Source organism: Drosophila hydei, unplaced genomic scaffold (genome assembly GCF_003285905.1).
Source record: "Drosophila hydei strain 15085-1641.00,03,60 unplaced genomic scaffold, DhydRS2 tig00008114-arrow-pilon, whole genome shotgun sequence".
In the NCBI taxonomy this organism is placed as follows: Eukaryota; Metazoa; Arthropoda; class Insecta; order Diptera; family Drosophilidae; genus Drosophila; species Drosophila hydei.
In genome coordinates this window covers 2,192,073-2,215,024 of record NW_022045827.1, presented here as the reverse complement: position 1 = coordinate 2,215,024, position 22,952 = coordinate 2,192,073, and the positions used below count along the sequence as shown (strand labels likewise).

The following is a 22,952-nucleotide window of genomic DNA, read 5'->3' as shown; positions in this document are numbered from 1 at the left end:
GCAAAGGAAGAACATGAGTGCCACTAGGTAGCAGCGTGGCTGAGTGGAAGAGAGAGAGAGAGAGAGATGGCAACTTTTTTGGCCATGTTAACCAGCGGCTATCATTTGCAGTACTTGAAGCGATAGAAGCACACACACATGCCAAGCTCAAGCACTTGTTAGAAAGTTTTTGCCACGCGCATTAAAAGTTGTCTATTACCTGCAGCTAAGAAGAAAAAGTTGCACAGCTTCCTTAAGCATGACGAAGATGACAGACTCTTACAAGAGTAGATATGCATATGATATTATACACTGTGATATGATTAGATATTAGTCTATTAATTATATATATATATATATATATATATATATATAATTATATTTATCTTTCAGCTATGCAGAATACTCTACATAGCCTTAAATGTGTGAATCTTGAAAAAACAATTTTCTTCCAAAAAAACTCAAATTTGAACTTAAGCAAATTGATCAAAAAATTACTTCTGAGAGTTAAGCAATCAATTCAGTTCCAATATTTATATACAACTAGTAGCTTAAAGTTGCAGCTCTAACAAATAAAAAAAAAATAAAAAAAAAGTCCCAGAGAGCTGAGTTCACCTAGGCATAGAGTCGATACAGCTTCAAGAATTAAAATCAAGCACCATACAAAAAAAAAAAAAAAACACACATAAATCTTCACCAACTATATTTAATGAAATCAACAATTTGAAGGACAAATGCGTGTTATGAATAAACGCAAAATACGTTGAGACGTTGAGACGTTGGGAAGATAAAGATGCAGATGTAATCGTTGACAAAGTTTGTCGATTCGTCGATGCGGAACAAATGCGCAAAGTTTGAATTGAGGTTAAAGTTGTCCTAAGTCCAATAAATAACTGTGACAGCATATGCAAAATGTAGATATTTGTTTGCCTCTGCTATCTCATTTTCATGGAGATGTGCGCAATGTCTCGAGACAGAACAAGGTTCGAAATTTTATTTTCTATTTATTATTTTGATTAAAAATTGTTATTCGTGGCGTGTACAGGTCACGTTCCAAATGCATACTATTAGCATAAGATTATTTGACTAGAGTTTATCAAATATTTCTTGTCGTGTGAAGCTTACTTGAGATCCTCAAGCTAATATAAATAGCCTGAACGAAGCTCTTCCGATTATGATTATTGTTGCATAAGATAGTATTAGTACCCAGCGCTGTTAGAGAAGCCCTAGGAGCTAAATGGCTCAGTTTTAATGAATGTTGCTCATATTTCCAGTAACTGAATATGTTTATTATTAGTAGACAATGCTGTCTTTAATAGCTTCGAGTTTCAACTGAAGGGGGAAGGCAAACATTGAAAGCCATAACAATTCAATTATGTTGCTTCATAAAGTTGGGCATGAGACGCGAGGCGGGCGCTATCTATGAGGGACATGCTCCTTGGACGTATCGAGTAACAGCAGCTACTCAGAGATTGGCTGCCAAGTTAATTAAACTGGGCGAGTTGAAGGCTGGCAGCAAGATGAAAATGTAATTAAGAGATAAAAATGAAACAATGAGCACATGTGTCTGTGTGTGAGTGTGTGCGCGTCACGCCCCCTCAGCAGTACGCCCACCTGCATTGTGTAGCCCATCAGTTGAGTAACTTGAACTGACATGGAATTCATAATGACTCGAGTTTAGAGTCAATCGGGAGGGAAGGGCAGGCTTGGCAGACAATCAAAAGAGAGCCAATGGAACGAGACCAAAGCGTGACTAATGACGAATAACTGTAATCATCATAAAGAATCATAAAAATGAAATGTGTTATAATACGAGTCTGATTCGAAATTGGCCGCCAAATTGCCAGAGGGCATGCCATCAAAATTAACGTAGCCTCGTAAATATATCCAGCCCGATTCCACAAACACACACACATGCCATCAAAATTAACGTAGCCTCGTAAATATATCCAGCCCGATTCCACAAACACACACACACACATGCACACACACACATATACGTATATCCACAAAGATATGCACTTATACTCATATATCCATATAAATAGCCATATGAGAAATGCTACACTGAAGTGCAAATATGCGTAAAATTGCGCACATATTTCGCACAGACTGAGGAGAACACACAAACACACTTAAATACAGCTACACACACACACACAAAAACATATTAAACATAAAAATGTCGCGACCAACAAATGAAGGAAAGTCAAAGAGGGCTGTAGAAAGACTTGGTTAGGTAGTTTGGATTGCCAGACTTAAATATACTCTGTATTAATAAAGAGAGAGAGAGATATATATGCAGAGATATAGAAAAACACAGACAGAAACAGAGAGAGTGATATATATAGAGAGAGAGAGGGAGAGACAGAGAGAGAGAGAGAGAGTGAGATACAGAGAGAGAGAGACAGAGAGAGAGAGAGAGAGAGAGAGAGAGAGAGAGAGATAGGGAGAGAGAGAGAGAGAGATGAAGCTAGGTAAAGAGGTATATTAAAAGACAGACAGAGAATAAGAGGGGGAGAGTAGGGGATACATAGAGAGATAAAGAGATAAAGAGAGAAAGAGAGAAAGATAGATATAGAAGAAAAAGGCAGAAAGAGAGAGAGATAGAGAAAGTTAGAGAGACAAATAGAAAAAGGGTGAGAAACAGAGAGAAAAAAACACGTTTGGAACGAGATAAAAGATAAGCCAAAGGAAATACTAAGATATAGCGACTTATAAATAAGTATATAGACAGATATAGAGAAAAATAAAAAGAGGGAACGAGAGAAAAATGTTCAGAGTGGCAAGTGAGCGCAAGGGAAAGAAATGAGCAACTCTAGAAACAGATGAGTTCCACAAAAATTCACAATTTCACAAATTCAAAGTGCTTCACACTGACAAATTTTAAGTTTCCAAATAAAATAAATTTAAAATTAATGACTAAAACTTTTCCCTAGCCATAATGATAATTTCATATTAGAACTTTTGCCTCAACAGTTTGGTCTACCCTTTCAGTTACTTGCACGGCCAGGATACTTATGCAAAAGGCTGGGCAACCAAATGTCCTTAGGCGTTTGACGTCTGCTGCTATTGCTTTCTGCACTTGTTTATATATTTACCATATGGCTATGGGCGTGGCAGTCGCGCACACACACATACAGTTACCCATTGCCCGTTAGCCAAACGCGCGCGCAATTACTTTGTTGGCACTTTGTTTTGGCTTTGCTTTTGAAGTGTTTTTTTTTGTTTTTTGGCTTGTTTGAGTTCTTTTTTGCTGCCGGCGGCTGTGGACCGAAATCTGGTGTAGAAACTAGCTTAGGCCAGGTCCATTTAGGCAGGCGCCAAAACTAACAGTCAACAACTACAACACAGTAATAAGAACAACCATTCATATGTTGCATAATTTATGCAAATGTATTTATTGCTGCGCCGCAAAGTAGGCAACAGAAACGGGCCTTCAGAGAGTTGGGCGGGGCAGAGAGCTGCTGCTGCTGCTGCTGCTGCTGCTGCGGGCAAAGCAAATAAATGTTAATATCATGGTAATAGCCCTGGCCTGCCTTGGCAACCAGGTGTAACCAGAGTGAGGTACACTTAACAGACGCCCACCTGCACCGCATAAGCCCCTATAAACTTCGAGTTGAGCTCGGCAAAACGAAACAGGAAAAAACCAAAAGTCAACTAAATGTGTATTGATGTGCATACCAAAGTCAGTGCTTTCTCTCTCTATGTATATATATATGTGTGTGTGTGTGTGTGTGTTGTGACTTGTGTTTTGCATGTTGCCTGCTATGCCAAAGGGCAGGGGCGTGGCATTAGAAAACAAAGCGCCCAACACACAAAAAACATGTTAAATTCATTCGAGCAAACAGCAGTGGGTAGTACGCAGGGGTTAGCAGAGCACGAACAAGGCGAGGGCGACTGTGGTGCCTAGATATCTGGCGTCTGCTTTGCCCTGCTAGCCCCTTCATACGTTTGCCTTAGGCGTAGGACCCAAATGCGTGGGCGTGCGGAAATTTAATAAGAATTGGATTTTTATGTTTTGCGCGTCTAGATGGCATATGGTACACACACACACACACACGCACAGCTCTGTGTGTCTGTATCTGAGTGTGTGGCTGCTCTATGGGGCGCACTTAATTTGGCATTAATACTCATGACAAGCGTGCAAACAGCAGCAGCCCAAACCTCAACTTGAACGAGCCTCCACCTCCACGTCGACCTTAGCCTTTTGTGCTAATGATTTGATTTATTTGCGGCCAGGCAAATGCCGTTATTTGCACAACCACCGAAATATGTAAATAAATAAATAAATTACTTTCTGTGTGTAGGCAAGCGTGCTGTACCCCATATTTTTTTTGCACTCTCACGCCACTCCAGCTGTCGGCAGGTTAATTATTTTCATTGATTTTAAATGTTCGCAAATTAAATTTAATTTTCGTGTAATCAGAGCCCTTTGAAACTCTGCATAATGAAAATGCGCACGAAAATCCATTATATGCTCGCTTTTTAATGCATTCGAAAATTAACTCACATGTCTCCTTTCCTGCAATTAATTAAATGTGTTGTCATTCGACTAGTCGTTAATCACATTACTTTTTTCTGTGTTTGGATTTTTTTTTTTGGTATAATGTTTGCAAAATTGTTTATTCTATGTAACTGCGTACAGTTTTAGCCATAGATAGGTATAAGCGGGTATTGGTGAGATAAAAAGGTAAAGAAAATGTAAAAATAAACTAGGTGAGATTAGAATTCCTAAAGGGTTCGAGAAAACGTGTGCTGGCCATAGATTTGATAGGAAGCGCTCTGACAATATGCAACAAATACTCAGCAAATAAACTGTGTAAATCGATATTTATCAATTGTAAAGTAAATTGAGAAGTTTATATATAAAAGCAGGTCAAACATATTGGAGAGATGCCGACAGGTTTAAGCTATAAATAGTTAATCATTGATTGTAAAGGATGAGTTACATAAATAAATAATAAATGCTATGCTAATAAAGTCTGTCACTCGATATTTATCGATTGTAAAGTATGAGGCGAATTACTCATCGAGAAGTAGGAAATTTGCAATTTCCAAGTCTGCTAGTCTCTGACGTCAGCGTATGCTTGTAATATTTTTGCTGGCTTTAGATATTCAATTCATTTTAAAGCAAGTCCTTTTAAAATAAAGTCTGTCAATCAATATGTATTGCGCTCTAAGTAAAATATGAAGTTAATCATATTTGAAATTTGCCTTCCTCAGGTCTCACTGACGCATCTGTAGCTCTACCTACTTGACATCTTGTGCACTGCAAGTAACTGAAATACTTGAAGTTGTTATCGCCTGCTTATTACATAATTTTATACAAAACTTTTTTCATTATCTTCAATCGGTAGCAGCTTAAAAGGCTTTTCTTATTTTCAGACTCAGGGCAAGATTAAATTTTCAAGTACACTTTTTGCTGATTTTCGATAAATTGTTATTGTTATCGATAATTTGATGGTGCTTCCTGCTCCTCAGTTGGTCGCCTTCAGCCTGAGCAGGTTGCTCGCTTTTGTTGCTACTAATTTATGCAAAAATTCTAATGAATTTTTATGCCAGCGAAATGAAAAAGCAAAGCAGACACAGCGCAACAGAGGCGAACAGAGAAAGGAGGCTAAGTAAATGAGGGCGTTGTGCGCACAGTGCGAATTAATGAAAATTCATGAACAATTCTTTTGTCTTAAGGAAATGCCGAGTGGGGCGTGGCAGGGGCCAGACCATTAACGAGCGCAAATTAAAAGCAGCCCAAACATTAATTGAGAAAGGCCGAAAACAATGAAACGAAATGAATTTGTTCAAAAATGTGCACGAAATAATAAACAATAAAGATTTATGCAATACTTTTAAATTGCCAAAAACGAAATTAATTGCACGATTTGAGACGTTTTGGATTTAATTAAATCACTTGAAGAGCAGCTCAGATGATTTTATGGCAGGTATTTGTGGGCGAAAAGGCTTCTCAAGCCAATTGTTGTGAAGACTGTTGCAAGAGATAAGTAGAGCAGCCTGACATGAATACCACTAAGCTAGCCCCCGCTTTCCCTGCCACTCTCTCGATGTGCAGACGAGGCGTAGCTGGAGGTCCTTTGCTGACGCACGCTGGCCTGGCAGGTATGCTATCCCCTTAAGCATTGCGTGAGCGTGACGCTTGAGGCCAGCAATCAGGCATTTTGCTGGAAATTCGATTTTGATTTTCCATTTTCCGTTTTACATTTCCCATTTTCACCATTTTCCCATTTCTGAATGCGATTGCATCTTCAATTGCATGCAACCCATGATGCCCTTCAATAGCTCGTCTTAATTGCAATTTCCCAGAATTTTTGGCCAAATGCGCCTCTGACCAGAAGCCAGCTGCTGCTTATGTGATTTCCATGGAATAATTTCAACAAATTTGGCTAACAAAGCAGTTGATGATGCGCTTCTGGGAAACGGAAAAATGAGGCCAAAGATGCGTTGCCTAGAAACAATTTGACATTCAAATTAACTGAATGGAAAAGTTGAAAAAGCCTTTTCCATTCTTATCAATTTGTTGTGATAAAGCGACAAATAACAATTGTAATTGCCGGAAAGGGCATTTAACATGAATATTTATGGCCGCAATTAGAATATAAATGATGTCTGAGTAATTATATAAGTTTTTCCATTCGAATGAGATGTCATAAATTTCGTTTTAATTGTTATCTTTTTCAAATAATTACACAAACATCATTCATATACAATGACAATAGGCAAAGTCGCACATGAATAGGCGAATTTAATGAGCACATAAATGTTTTATAGAACTCGTATATATGAAGTGAAACAAAAGGACATCCACAAACAAATCATATTTATGCTACTTATGACCTTCAGCCACTTCTAACTCTTTCTAATGCTCTCAATTATAAATGCAAAGTTCATAACTAAGTCACTTACTTCTGGGCTGGGCTGCTTGACCATTTTAATCACTTTGAGGGGATGTCCCCGCTGCATTAGCTGCTTGGCAAACAGGCCGAAGACAAATAGAAGCCATCAGCAGGATATGCGTTGTGGTCTCTGGTGTTTATCCTACAGTGCCCTGTGGTTAGCCGCCTGAGTGTGTGCAAGAAGCTGGCAAGGACGAGCTTTATGTGCTCAATCTGGCCGCTTGTTGCTGCCACATACACACACACTCACACAATTTGTTGGATTTGCAAGAGCCGTAGACAAAGGAAAAAAAAACGAAATATAAAGTTTATATTTATGCGGCGCGTTCACTTGAACTGCAGCCTAATTGCGGCCAACAATTCGGGCTAACAAATTCCGCTAGATAAATCAACGCCAGCGCCCAGGCAAATGGACAAGGGTCCCGACGGCCACTCAGCCAAGACAGTCGACTATGTCCGAAACATTTCAAAATTTATGAATTAAATGAGTGTGCATAAATCAGCATACAAAATGAAAAACTGCTTAGCAGCGCACAAAAAACCAAGTCGAGTTGAGCCGAAGCGCTAAAGCTGAAAGTCATAAAGTCAAGCAGTGCGAAAAAGTATGGCCGATGGGCGGCGAAATGATGCCGCTTATTTACACTTCATAAAGCTGAAATACACAAAAGCCCCAGCCGAAACGTGGCAAAAGCTAAGCTTAAGCGAAATGGGAGCTGCATACGTTTATGCTTATGTCTATTGTAGGTGCTCTATAATGTTGGGGTATGTTGATTCGCTATATGATCATAATACATACATTGGGCTTCAACATGTGTGTTCAGATAAGTTTAGCTAACTTAGACTACAGTAAATAAGTTTCTGGAAAATTTAGCATAAACTTTGCCAATAATTCCTATAGCTATAAAGCTTATACTAGATAAACGCAGCTTTCATTTGGAAACTCTCATAATTCCAAGTATATCTCATCTTATGTAATGTATACAAAATAATTTATCAGAATGTAGAATGTTTTTATGAATCTTACAACTCAGATATGTAGCTTAGATATGCTAGATTGATTAGATTTTTAGCTCTACACTTCAGTTCACTTTTTAAGCATTCCTCCCACATCAGAAAAAATCTTCAACACATTTTTCTGTCACATGACGTAACGTTAGTAACAGCAAATCTCTCTCATGTAAGCCTTATACAACAAGTATGCTAAATCACATATCTAATATACGTTAACGTATTATACTCTCGGCAGCTGCTTGAGCTTGCTTTCCTGTCAGTTGTGCAGCAGCTGAGCCCATAAACAGCTGCACTTCAGTGGATGCTGCGTTGCTACGTGGCGAGGCGCTGCATTCACTCACTGAGTCCTGGCTTCATTATGTTTTATTTGTTTGTTTGCTTTTGCCAGGCATCGCGCTGCGTGTCGCATGTCACTGGCAAGGCATTAAATGCTTGACATAACACATTGGTTAAAGAGGGAGAGAGAGCGAGGTAGGGGATATAACTGGCGGCTCGTGTGTCTTGCTATGTTGGCCTTTAACGAGCTGGCCCAGTCGTCGAGCTTTGTGTCTATCATTTCTCCTATAGCATGTTTAGGTGCCTCTCCCTCCCTCTCGCCCCACCAGCTCACATTTCTCATTTCTCTTATTGCTCCCCTTGTATCTGGCCTTTGCTATGTATTCGCATTGCCTTTGGCTGTGCTCTGATTTGCTCCTCGTTGGTTCGGCTCCTGGCTCTTGTCTTTGTCGCGATTAATGGTCGTCCTGTTATTATTTATTTCGCTTTGTGTGTGCGTGCGCTTGTCGACCCTCTGACAGTTATGCTGGCCCTGGTGCCGGTGTCCTGGTCATGTTCTGTTATCCTTGTCGCTGGCCCTAGCCATTGACACACGTTGTCAGCGCATTTTTATGCGAATGCCCCCGGAACAACATCATTATAGCAAAAGACTCACATTAAAGTACACGCACGACCGCACAGTGGAGCAACAAATTTATTTCTAATTGTTTGTGGACTCATAAATTATCTCCGCGCATATCCCTTAAGCTAGAGAAATGTTCAAAAATATTTCATAGCTGAATTCATTTGAAGACTTGTTGCTAGGCCAGATAATGTAAATATATTGCTTGAAATATTTTGAATAATATCGCTCATTAAACTGACAAGCTGCCCCACTGTACGAGAGCCGCAAGATATGCTGTGGTTTTCACTTTTTCAAATTTTTTTTATTATTTTGCACACATTACACATACCACACGTTAGCCCATACGCTTGTCCTCTGCAGCGCTCACACGTGTCGCTGCTGCGGTCGACAGAACGAAGTGGGGGGCTTAGGGAGGTGTGCAAGGAAAATGGAAAAAAACAGACGTGGTTATGAAATAAAAATCTTTTTAAAATTCCTTGACCCGAAAGCAAATAACAGTGAAGCAGGACAGAAGCCACAGAGCGACTAAGTAAACAACATTTGCTGCCAGGCAGAGCAGAAATTGAACCTGGACCTGGGACCTGGGACCTGGGACCTGAAAATTGGAACCACAAAGCTGGCACCCGCAACAGGCTTGTGCATATGACCGTGGACATCAATCAAAAATGCGTCTCAATTGTGGACGTGGGAGTGGCTGGCTGGCTGGCTAGCTAGCCATGGGGCTGAGCCAGGGGCTGAGCCAGGGGCAGTGGAATTTTCAATTTTGCCCTGCGGCAGAATTTATTAAATTGTTTGGGGTCGCTTCACTGTTTGCCAAGTGGACGAAGCCGTAACCGTAACCATAATTTATGTGAAGAAAAATAAATAATGTGGAAGCGTTCCCATAGAGACGTTCCAGCCAACGACATTGGCTGAGGGAACGAACAACTTGCACAGCTTCCTCTTGCAGCTGCCATTCAGAAGGCTCTTCAGCTCGTCAGCTCTCTAGAGCTCTCCAGTCCTTCTCTAGTTTCGCTTTGCAGCTCGTTGACAGTCGTTCGAGTTGTAGCACCAACGTATCAATCACACGAATTGATGCAACCACAAAGGCCGCAATGAATGAGTAATGGACGTGCCAGCAGCTCCTGCCCTAACTGGCCACAAGCTGATACTTTTGCATTGATATGCACAATTTTGATTTGTTATTCGGTTGCAGTCGAAGATTGCAAATCATTTCAAGTGCCACCTCAATATGATGCATAGCTGCAAAGGCATTTGCTCAGCGAAACTGTCTGATGATGAAGGACATAAAAGAGAACAAGATTCTCAAAATTTAGATCAAAGCTGATTACATAAAAGTCTCATAAAAGAAATGAAGTCAAGCGAATGCGAAATTATCATAAAATTATATAATATAAGTTATATGCTTCACTCTATCAATGCTATCTACTTCCACTCCCATCTCTCATTCACTAGCGCTCGAGGCTCCCCTTGGCTAAAACTCAATTTAAGAGCTGTATCAATTCAAAGAGCTATCACAGCTCTTTTTTTTTGTTTGCCTCTTCCAGCGAATTCACGCACTTTTTGCAGCAAATCGAGTGCAAATATAAATAAAACTTGTAGCACTAAAAAAAAGGGTGAAAGCAAAGAGTGAATGGGTGTAATGGGGCAATTGGCTGCTGCAACGCTTGGCCGTGGGCATTTAAAGCAGTTAGCCTCGTTTCGCTTTATTGGCTGGCCAGTTAGCAGGCTCCATTTGGTGCCTGGCCACAAAGCGAACTACACACGTTTCATGGATATTTCGGCGTAGGTGGCACAGTGCGAAATGTGGAATATTGCGCATACGCCACGTTGCGCCTTATCGGAAAAAGCACATTGGCAACTGGCCGCGCCCACACGCCCAGCTCAGGACATGAGCCTGCATATTTATGAGCCTCGGCTAAGGACACTGCTTATGGGCTTTGATGTTGGGCGTGATTTGTTTTTCCACGCGTGCCTACAATGTTGACAGACAGCCGGAAAAAAGGATGGCGCCCAGGCTGCAGCGGGCTAAAGAGTGAAGCATATAAAGTGTGGGATGCAAGTTTATACATCTGGCATTTGTGTTCTTTATAGAGTGGAAGTGGGCTAAGAGAACGACAGAAGCTAACAGGGCTTGAGTAGGCTGTTTAGAGTGCAGTGTGTAAATTGTAGGCTGTATGCCTATCTGAGTGGTATGGTATAATAAGTCCTAGGATATAAGGAATATGTTATAGTAGAGTGCAAGTGAGCAGGCTCTGGTCTACTCAGAGTAGATAGCTCGTAATGGCATAGCATGACTGTAGGGTGAAGGTAGTTTGCAGTACGATTAGGCTTAGTAGAGTGTAGGCTAGCATGTGATCTATCTTGATAGAGTATATAAATAGCTCTAGTTAGAGTAAAGTGCCTGAAGTGTCTTCCTAAATAGGCAAAATTATTGCAGGAAGTGCAAGCAAACTAGTTATGCGTATAGGATGCAGCCGAGGCAGACTTTCCCACACAGTAAGGAGCTACGAGTAGTCTAGCATGGGATAGTATAGTAGTCTAGCTAGAGTAAAGTGTGTTCTCTTAAAGCATAAATTATTGCTAGGATACTTAAGCAAACAAGCTCTGGGTGCCAGCTGCTGTCCCGCCTCTCTAGAACGGGTGTGGCTCTTCAGCTGGCAGTTAGTCTACTTAACTGGCCCATGCTGATGGCAACGACAATTAGACTGGCAACAAAATTGCTTTTGAGCTGCCAAAGCATTTTTGTTGCGTATCGTGCTGCAAGTGGCAGCTAGACACGTGCCACATTGGCCTCGTTTGACAGCTATTGACAAGCACTTTTCACATTTATTGACAATTTTGGCTTCGTCCATGAAGTGCGCTTCAATCTGTCATGTTGACACAAAAGTCGTGAAACTCTTTGGAAATAGCTCACTGTGAGCAGGCAGCTATTGGCCAACAATGTTGCAGCTGAGTGTGCAATAAACTTGTCCACAAATTGACATTTGACGGTCTGACCAAAATGAAAATAAAGCACGTTCCAAAGGATGCAGTGGCTCTTAGTTCAACTATCTGACTGCTTTTAAGGGCCACACTCAAATTTCATATTCATTTCGGCTGACAGATGAAGTCATTTGTCTCGCCTGCTCCAGAAATTAGGCAACGCTTTCTTAACAGACTTTCCAGTTCCCACAAAAAAAGGCTACTTAATCTTTAATGGCGTGAAAACGGCTAAAAATTATACATATTATTTTGGGCGCTTATCAGAAAAGGTTCAGGCCAGTGGCATAAAAACAGAGTGAGACTCTAACTACGATGTGAATGACTAAAGAATACCCTGTAGATGTGTAGAAGGTAATGTAAGGTGAGGAAATATAGAAAATTATAATTAAAAGGTTTTAGGTTTTAGACTTAAATTAATTTTTATTCAAGTTTTCTGGCTTCAGCTTGAGATAAAGCTTAGCTCCTTAGGGAGTTTAGTTTAGCTTTTAGGTCTTTCCCGTTTCATAAATTTATTTTTAGTATTTTTTAGGTATTTTTTACTTAAATTGTCTAGCTCTAACTAAAGATTTGCTGCAACTCCTAAACACAATTTCTTTTATTGTTTCTTTTATTGCTAGAACAAGCTGGTTTCTTAGCCAAGTCGACATTTGCTTATGCTTTGCTCAAACCCAAATTATGTTGACTCTAGCTACTTCTGTTTGATTATAGGGTATATTAAGTGGCCCTCAAGGGATTAATTTTCAGCCATGGTCGGCCTGCAATTATACAACAATTAAAAAACAAACGCTTAAAGTGCCCAGTCCGCGACGCAGCTGGCAATTGGGAATGTGGGGCCGTTGTTGGGATCTGTTGGGTCTGGAGAGTTTTTGAGCGGGTGGCAAACTAACCAACGGCTGCCCGCACACAAATTACTGCGGCTTAATTAATGGCTAAGAAATGTTGGTGCGTCAACAGGGAAAAGTTAAAGCGCAGCCAAAGAAGCGTGTTCGTGTTGACAACCAAAACGGAAAACAAAAAATAAAGTTTTTCAGGGCATGGGAGTTACGGCTGGAGAGCGGGAGTGGAAGGGGCAGCGGTTGCTGCTCGTGTAATGACAGGCGTTGACGTGGCCTACGTGAGCTGCTGGCTCATGTGCGCGCCGTCGAAGATGGCGGCAAGAAAGTGCCACATTTTTCAGTCTCTGTGTTGACGTCACAGCCAGCAGCAGGAGCAGCAACAACAATAGCATCAACAACAGCTTGGCAAGCAGAGCTTTTTGACTGTGAACCATTTTTGGGGATCCTGTCGGGATATTTTGCAGTTTGTCTGTCGTTTGTTGCTGTTGCTGTGGGTACAGATGCGTGTGTGTGTGTGTGGAGGGGTGGCATGTGTCATGTGCGACATGCTCATAAAAAGCGTTTATTCAACCAAGAGCCAAGCAAGTGCTACATGACACCAGCAACAACAGCAACAAGCGAGCAACGACAAAATGGCGACGTGCCAAAACTCTAAACCGTTTGCTGCTGCTGGTTCGAGTGATTGGGGTGGTTCCTGTGCCCTGTGCCCCGCCACAGTTTGCTTAGTGTGGGTAATGCTGATTTGGCTTTTACCACATTATTATGTCTTAACTGAAACTTGTTGTTCTGCCCATTATTCTTGGTTTTTCTTTCTTCTTCCACTGTTGCTGGCTGTTTGTTAACAACTCTTTCATGTGAATTTCCTTCTTTGTTTTCTTGCAGGCTGCCAGTTTGTTAGGACGCTTTGCATACCCCACACCGAGGTCTGTTACGATGGTAAGTTAAGATATCAACGCCAACAGTCGATTAACTCTATATATACACACTATATACTACAACAACAACAATATCTGATTGTGTGTCAGCGAGTGTCTTTATCAACTGTGCAAAAATATGATGTTTAAAGTGGGTGCGGGTAAAGCAATAGATACATATCTCTGGCTTGTTTGTCGTTAATGGCACGAAGTTTGCCTTTAGGGCGAGCAAATACAGCTGCGAGTGTTTTATAATAAATATAAATATATGTGCTAAGTGCAGTTTTTGTTGGCAAAGCGGAAAAATAACTATATATATTTTAAGTGCAGTTCATGAGCGTGTTATAAAAAATAATAAAATATTGTTTTAATGTATATTATTTCTATAAAATAGCGTTAGTATTTCAAGCTAGGCGGCGCTGTGAATTATTGTTGAATAGCTTTTGCTTTTGTAGAACTCTCTTAATTAAATTTGGAGCGTGCTAATAGCAGCTGTGTGTATTTATTTGTCAAAACATAAGTCTCTACTTTAAGAAATACATTTTCAAATTTCTGGGAAAGTCATCCAAAGGGGGAAATGTCTAATATCTGTGTACTTATTACTGAAAAGTGCACAGCAAAAATGCTTAAAAAAGTAGAATGAGTTCTTGAAAAGATGGACTTACTCAAGCTGCATATGGTGTACATATTTAAATATTCAAATATTTAAAATTTATATACATTTAAATATATAAGATTTTAGCTGTTGTAATTGATGAAGTCGCTGGGTGCACAGACTGCCAGACCGGCTTGACTTCATCAAGTCATGTCTAAACAGGGCTTGCTCAAGAACTTTTTGTTATATAAATTTATAAATTTTCCCTGAATTCGCAACCTTCATTTAAGATATATAGAAGAAGAAAAAATCAAATATAATACGAAGTATAAGCAAAGCTGCATATGTTCTTCAAAGAACGTAACTATTGCCTCAGAGCTTACTCACAAAAGTGCTTCCTAGCAACATTCATACAAATTCCAAGCGACTTACAGCTGGAAACGTTTCCATTTAGAGAATTTTTGCTGAACGTTTGAGCTAGTGACAGGTTTTGGTGCGTTATCCAAGTGAAATGTGGACTGCACAGCTCGAGGGCGCTCGATTGCACTAAGTGCTCAATAGCAGGCGAAGCTGGAACATAAAACGATTTCACACACACACACGCACGCACACACACAACATGTGTGTATTGGTCACAACCTCGTTAGAGTGGCGGCAATTGCGAACAATGACCGAAAATGCACTTCGGACCGCTTCAAGAAAAAAGTCCATTTTGTGGGTCGAATTGCAGCGGGCACATCTGAGTTTTGGGAATCATTTTCCAGCCGCTGGCCCTGGCGTGGCGTATATATTTTCGTATTTGCCAAGTGCTTCAAAGCGAGGCGCATTCAAACAGCGTAAAGAAGGGACAAAAAGGAGCCCAAACAAATGGGGGAGCAACTGCAGCACCCAGCGGCTTGGGGATGCCTAACAGTGCATTATCGAGAACACACTCAATTACTTATGTAAGCGCTGTGAAATTCGTGGACGGCGGGGCCCAGAGAACAATTGCAACAGCTGCAGCTGCTGCTCGCGATGAAGAAAACCTGCGAAAAATTGTGAAAATTGCAAAAGAAAAAAATGGAAGGAATTGTTTGACCCCAAAAGTGAAAAATGTTCGCGCTCAAATGTAAAAGGGGAAACTGCACTTAGAAAAATTAGACATAGACTTTGTGACAAATGTGAAACGAGTCGAAAGTCAAAGCAAGTTTTTGATGGGCAACATATACTTTATGCTGCTTATTTTTGTCAGTGTATTGAACCATGTGTCTATGATAACAGAAAGCTGCACTCAGAAAAATTAGATATAGACTTAGAGCACCCTACCCTACCCAGAGTGAGTGAGTTAGTGAATATTTTTGTCAGTGTATTCACATATATGTCTAGAAAAAATATATATATATATAAACCCAAGCGCAAGTCAAGGCTGACTCTCTTAGTTTAGCTTACATTTCTGCCAGTGTATCCACGCACATGTCTAGGCATTGTACGTGAAAGTGAAGCTGCACTCAGAGAAATTGCAGACAGTCTTAAAAATATATCAAAGCTCAAAGCAGGCAACATACATCCAACTGCGAACATTCTTATCCTTAGCCAGGAGCATTTTTGAACAGTGTATTCACACACATGTCGAGGTATTTATTATATGGCTGGGTGCTGCAGTGGCAGTCGCAGTCTCATGCACAGTTTTTCAGCCCAGAGACTAGCGGCAAGGATATGCATTTAAACGCTCGTAAATCAGGGTGAAAACAAAAGGTAGCCAATGTGTTGTGTGTGGCAGGTAGAGGCAGAAGGCAGGGGGGGGCAGGCAAAATTGTGTTGCAGCCATTGTAAGACACGCGCTATTAATGCAGTTACATGGCCTATTAAAAGTGAGCATAATTTGCATTTCGCAGACAACATCTTTGGGAAGTGCATTCCAACCACTGGAGTTGACGTCGAGGACATTGAGAAGTAATTATCCTTGTCGCATTTGCAATCGGGTGCAGCGATAATTGTGTTTTGTGTCTGTTGCAGGACACCACTCACCGAGGACCAATCGCGTCTGCTGGCAACCATGCTGGAGGAGCTGCAGGGCGCCGGCTTAGGCTGGGACCATCATTACGTGCAGTGCCGGATCCAGGGAGCGCTCTTTTCGCTGCAGCGCCAACAACAGCTGCCGCCGAATCTGTGCGCCAATTTGGCGCCAGCGCCACCCGACTATGGTGATCCGGCGAGCGCGTTAGCCTATGTGCGGTTTACGCCACCGGAGGCGGAGCAGCTGGAGCTGAGCAACGCGGACTACTACGACCAGACGCAGCCCAGGCAGCAGGCGCAATTCTATCCAGCGCTGCACAAGAAGCAGCCGCAGGACAGCGGCTTCAACAGCATCTTGCATCAGCTGCAGCTGCAGGATCGCCGGCGGCTGCGTCACGATCCGAGCGAGTTGGAGCACTTCGGCAAGCTGGACGGCCATATGAAGAATACACAGCTGGAGCTACCGAGCGTTATGGATGCCTTTTTGGATACGGAACGACAACGCATGGAGCTGCGCTTGGCCGAGCAGGATGCCAACTCGAAGGCGGGTGGTCCACGCAATCGTCTGGAACTCTATCAAATACTGGCCGCCTCCGAGCCCGATCCGCAGCCCTACCAGCGCAACCAACAACCAGCCAACGCCATGGACCAGCTGGAGGCAATTGTCGAGCAGCAGCAGCAGCAACAACAGCAGCAGCCACAGGACCCGGAGCCGCCGGCAGCACCCGTATTTCTGCCCGAGGAGCTAAACGAGTCGAGTGAGCTCTACTTCCCGGATAACTATGCGCCGTTCAAGCGTCGTGGCCAGCAGCCCAAGCACTCCTTCTTCCGTGAACTGGCCAACGAGCAGGGCTTAGCCCAGGAGCCGTTGGCTCAGCTGACAGCACAGCCGGAGCTAATGAAGCGACGCCCCAGCGACAGCGACGTCAATGCCCAGGAGCAGGAGCTGGCGTTCGAGACCAGTTTGCGCCGCAACTCGCTGACACCCTTGGAGGAGGAGGCCATGCTGGCCTCCAATAGCTATCCACGCGCACTGCACAATCAGCGCGTTTACACTGAGGGTGGTCTGCTGCTGGTGCCGCAGGACGAGCTGCAGCAGGACTCAGCGCAAGCGGACGAGCCGGCTGACTTGAAACAAGCGCTGCTGGCCAATATGCTGGGCTTTGCGCGTCACGAGCGGCTCGATGTGAAGAAACCGGGTCCACAGCTGGGTCCACCGTCCTCCGAGCAGAGTAGCCAGGTGGAAACAGAGAAGCCGCAACACGCCAAGGATGTCAACAAGGAGGTGCTGCCCGCCCACATCAAGGGCGGCGATGTCAACGAGCCATTCAAGAAGAAAAAGGTCGTCAAGGAGCAACACTCGGACGAGGATCATGCGCCGCACACCGTAGACACTGAATATGCACATGTGTTCGTCAAGAACCCGTAAGCCTCAACTGAACTCGCCTTGCCTAAGATTCCCATTTGACACTTCTCTTCCTTGCAGTATCGACAGTTGGTACGATGGGCAGCGCATCATGAATGAGTTGGCGCAAATACTACACATGCAGGGATACTTTTCTTATTTAACGTAGGTTCCATGTTCGTGGTAAACTAATAACATTAAGTCTAAAGTAGATGGTAAATTATTGATATGGCTGATTGATAGACTTTGAGGGTTCTCTCTTTTCGGGCTGGGATCATTAATAATTTCGTATCGGTCAATTTTCTGCAGCGTTCAACCACACGAAGTCAGCTTCCGGGTGGACTCAAACAACCCCGAGCGTAAGACGGCCGCTGATGTAGCTCGCTACATCAATGAGAACCGCGGCGTCAAAAACAACATCCAGCGACGCGTCGGCTTCTATGTGCTGTACGCCGGCGTCGGCGATCGGGTCAAGGATCTGCGCGATCCGAGCATCTCTGCTTCGCGAATCGAGCTGGCCGAGCAGGGGCCGGATGTGACCCACATAATGGCCTACATGTTCGCCGGTGCAGGCGCCGCAGCTGTGATTGTGATCTTTGTAACGCTGATTCTGATCAAACGGCACGATCGCAAGCGCGACAAGCTGGGCGGCCTGCAGACGGGCATGTCGGGCGCGGAGAGCTGCAGCAAGGACTATCAAGAACTCTGCCGCGCACGTATGGCTGGCAAGAATGGCAACGCCACGACTGGCAGCAGTGGTGGTGGCGGTGGTGCAAATACAGCCGATCAGGCGCACAGCGGTCGCATCACCTCGCTGAGCAAAGAGACCGAAGGCCGACCGCCATCATCACGCTCCAGCACATCATCATGGAGCGAAGAGCCAGCGTTGACGAACATGGACATCTCAACTGGACATATGGTGCTGGTGCGTAGAGCTGCCCGTCACTTCAAAGTCACGCCTATTTTTTACTCAAAACTTACTTTCCGCAGTCATATATGGAGGATCATCTGCGGAACAAGGGTCGACTGCAGCGTGAGTGGGAGGCGCTGTGCCGCTACGAGGCCGAACCTAGCGCCCGAGATGCCGCCTCTCAACCACAATGCGCTAACTTGAATCGACCCGGCGCTCCGCTGCCCTACGATCACTCGCGGGTGGTGCTCAATCATTTGGCCAATGCCGAGGGTCTGGACTATGTGAATGCCTCAACAATTGTGAGTACATCTAGCTCTAACTTTTGTAGACTTAAGTGTAGAGTAAACACAATCTGAATTCAATCTTAAACCTCCCATCAGACCGATCACGATCCTCGCGCACCCGCTTATGTGGCAGCCCAGGGACCGCTGCCCTCGACCTTGGCGCACTTTTGGCAAATGATTTGGGAGCAGGGCGCTGTTGTCATAGTTGCCCTCTGTCGCCTGCAGGAGAATGGAGAAGTGGCCTGTGCGCGCTACTGGCCGGAAGAAGGTGCAGAGGTTTATCACATCTATGAGGTAAGCTGCCTAGACTAGCCCCGACTCCGACAAACTAACTGAGCTCCGTTTGCTACAGGTTCACTTGGTTAGTGAGCACATTTGGTGTGATGATTACCTCGTACGTTCTTTCTACTTGAAAAATTTGCGCACTAGCGAAACACGCACTGTGACCCAGTTCCACTTCCTGTCCTGGCCGCAGATGGGCGTGCCGCCGCAAGCCAAGGCGCTGCTGGACTTTAGACGGTTAGTCCCGAAAGATCACATAATTTGTTCATTGATTCTCATTGGCTTTGCAGCAAGGTGAATAAGTCGTATCGTGGTCGCTCTTGCCCCATTGTGGTGCATGGCAGCGCTGGCGCCGGACGCACTGGCTCCTACATACTGTTGGATCTGGTGCTGGGACGCATGAACAAGGGCGCACGCGAGATAGACATTGCCGCCACATTGGAGCATCTGAGGGATCAGCGAGCTGGCGTGGTGGCCACGCGGCAACAGTTCGAATTTGTGCTGATGGCCGTGGCCGAGGAGGTGCATGCCATACTGAAGGCTCTGCCGGCGAATACGTCGGGCGAAAAACGTGAGCTGGACAAGGATAATGGCGCCACCAAGGAGCCGCTCAAGGAGGACAAGGCGCAGGAAGCAGCCGAAGAGGAGGCGCCCACCAGCAGCAAGGCAGCAGCAGTAGCAGCAGCAGCAGCAGCAGCAGCCAAGGACAAGGAGCAAGCCAAGGAGTCCACTCCCAAGGACGCCAAAACGTCCGTTGAGCAGAAGAAGAAATAGGCGCGCAGATAAAACAAAAAACAAACTAAAAAACAAAAATAACCAAAAATAATTTTAGTTTAAATGACGTTGTTGCAGCGTTTCGGGGGTCTAATTTAGTTGTTGTAGCTAGTATTAAAGTACACACGTTGTTTTATGCAATTTATTTTGAAAGGTCTAAGCACTTGGAAGGTTCGAAAAGGGCTAAACATGGTCGGCTAGAGTTGGATACGCATTAAATGTTCAGTTATTATTATATTGAAATATATATATATAAATATATATTTAAGCCTATGTTCAGCACAAATTGCACCACTTGAAAGAAAGTGAAAGAAAAACCAAATAATTTATAGCGTCTGCAATGCTGCCACAGAGCTTGCCCCAAGGCCAGCATGCTGCAACGGGTTCGCACACCAGCCCGTGTCATCCGTTGAGAGCGTCTCTGGCTGGGGTCAACTCAAGCTTGTGGTGCCATTGGGCGTGCCGCACATATATTTCTATCAAGTACATAAATATATACATATATAAAAATATGAGAAACATAATTTGAGTGTTATATATACAAGACAAATATTTATATATATATATATATATATATTTATGTATATATATATATATATATGTATATATATACATGTGTAGCTGTTAAGCATTTAAATTCAATTATGAATGCATTTTATCTATCGATGTTGGCATAAAACATCATAAAGCAAAACACGAATATGAATATCCTTTACTTTTTGTGTGAACATAAAACTCTAATCGATGTGCTTGAATTAATCAGCGGGAAAGATAAAAACAACAAACAACCAAGAAAACAATGAAACTAACCAAACGGTATACATATGCCAACAACAACAGCGACACGCGACACGCAACACACATACAACATACAACATACAACATACATATACAAGAGCAGACATATACAATTCTATATATATCAAAATATATATATTCCGCAAAAGGATGAATGCAAAATTTGTACCTAAACGAATGAAAAACACAAAAATTTCTATTTACAAAAACAAAAACAAAAACAAAAAATGCAGATTAAAAAGCTATTGATGTGTACGACAATTACTTATACAAGTTTATTATATATTGAAAAAGAAGTCTATATATATTACAAATACATGTATACAATATACATTATTCATATACAATATGGTGAGTGTCAATATTTATATATATATAACGACTAACTACTATATATGAGTGTCATTTTTCAGCAAACAAATATTTGAATATTGTTTTACCAAACCATATGTGTGCAAATTATAATCTATATATATGCATAATCTCTCTATTTGTTTAGTTGTTCATTAAACCAAAAATCCTAAAAGAATTTATTTCGAACCAAAAACCAAAAAAAAAAATACAAAAAATACCAAATCGGCACTTGGCTCAGCGAGTTCGTGTAGTTTGTGGCCAGCGCTTTAAACTCATGTATTTCTCATCTGATTTCGAGGCAGCTAAAAGCGCAGCTCGCAAACTGTTCGCACTCGCCGTTTCCCTATGTCGAAACAAACGTTTAGGAGGGTGTGTCACACACATATATTGAGAAGAAGATAGCGCAACATCTAGAAATCGAAGCTTTAACAAAACAAAATTGTTAATTTATGCTTTCGCCGGCATGCAATAGAACATGATAAGAATATACTAAATACACACACACAAATACAGAAACATAACATATACACTCACGCACATCACACAAAAATACTATAAAAACTAAATGAAATCCCCACTCAGGCATGACCCTTTGAATGTTTCAAATGGACAAATAGCTAAATGTTTAACAGGAACTTAACTAAGAACACATGGTTTAAGTGCGGTATCTGAAAAATACTGCACTACACGCTACACTAAACACAACAAAACAACGGAATCGCCACAATGATACAAAGGACTACAAATGATATCCACAATTGACTAAAGATAATACAAACTAGTTAAGTAAGTGCAAAATATTCCAAAACAAAAAAAAAAACGAAACAAAAAAATATATCAAATATACCAAAATACAAATAAAAATTCCTTTATGGAAAGCAGAACAGGAGCAGCTGAGTTGATTTAAGGCAGTGTCTAAAGATGTATGTATCTAAATGCAAATTGCTGCAAGTTAGCACAAAAATTACTGCAAAAAAATACCCATAAACAAAAGAAAAGTACTAAAATAATTAACAGTTTGCTGTAGCAGTTGGTGTTAAAAATAAAATAACAAAATACATGAGTTATTTGTAGTTTGAGCAAAAACGAAAAACTTTTTGAAAAAAACCAAATGTCAACTAAATAATGTTAAGAAAATATCAAAAACGAAAAAAATTTAACTAGACGCAATATTTGTTTGTTAGCATTTCCTTCGTTACAAAGACAAGATTCATTAAATACTTTTTAAAAAAAATACACACACACAACACAAAAGCATAAAAACAATATTACAATAACTGTGGCAGGCCCAACAACAACTTGGGGCTTGCAAAAATCTCTAATTAACGTGGTAGAAAGTATTAAAAAAATCAATTTAAAGTTTACAGTTTTAAAAACACTTAAAAACAAAATCAATTTAATATTTAGTAGTGAGTTTTTTCCATTAATTTAACAAAACGTTTTTTCAGTGTTAATTAAATACAAAATATTTCCAAATGTTCTTCGACAAACAAATTAAATAAGTGTACTAAAAACGAGAAGAAGAAGAAGATGCAAAACTCTAAATGTATTGTAGTAAAAAGCATATAAACTATATAAACGACAATTATTATTGATGTATATTCGACAAACAAAAATTATATTATTCAAAAACAAACAACCATGCGTAGCAAATTGAACGGAACTTACAAAAATAACACAACAAAATTATTTTATAATATAATAAAAATTAAAAATAAATATATATATCTATGTATTTATATATACATATATATATAATCAGCATATAATATACGATATGTATGTGTGCGTTATTCAGGCACGGAAGTTATTATTTCTTAAAACTATTTTCATTGATGGTGTAACATAGATATACAAAGAACTAAAAAGATTTATTCTAAAAATACTAAATTGACAAAGATTTCGACAATGCCTAGGCAAAGAAAAAACGGTACATTATGACCCCGGAGTCTTGCTCTAACAACAACTCCCGCTGGAGTTTAGAGAGTGAGAGCTCCACATAAATATATTATAGT

The 22,952-nt window shown here is 41.7% G+C and overlaps 1 protein-coding gene across 1 annotated transcript; it reads left to right on the top strand.

The window, feature by feature from the left end:
* Window positions 1-1,376: 1,376 nt before the first annotated feature.
* LOC111599128 (receptor-type tyrosine-protein phosphatase N2) lies at window positions 1,377-22,940 on the top strand. Its single transcript, XM_030224529.1, has 12 exons — window positions 1,377-1,507; window positions 16,128-16,341; window positions 16,492-16,791; window positions 16,873-16,994; window positions 17,049-17,552; window positions 17,614-17,697; window positions 17,842-18,457; window positions 18,523-18,744; window positions 18,826-19,023; window positions 19,082-19,248; window positions 19,302-19,686; window positions 22,854-22,940. The coding sequence occupies exons 1-12, from the start codon at window positions 1,377-1,379 to the stop codon at window positions 22,938-22,940; spliced, it is 3,030 nt and encodes a 1,009-aa protein (XP_030080389.1).
* Window positions 22,941-22,952: the final 12 nt, after the last annotated feature.

Coding starts and splice junctions, on each gene's coding strand:
- LOC111599128 (XM_030224529.1), top strand. CDS start 1,377: ATGAGACGCGAGGCGGGCGCTATCTATGAGGGACATGCTCCTTGGACG. Junction 16,342..16,491: donor CGGCGAGCGCGTTAGCCTAT/GTGCGGTTTACG, acceptor ATCTTGCATCAG/CTGCAGCTGCAGGATCGCCG. Junction 18,745..18,825: donor ATGTGAATGCCTCAACAATT/GTGAGTACATCT, acceptor ACCTCCCATCAG/ACCGATCACGATCCTCGCGC.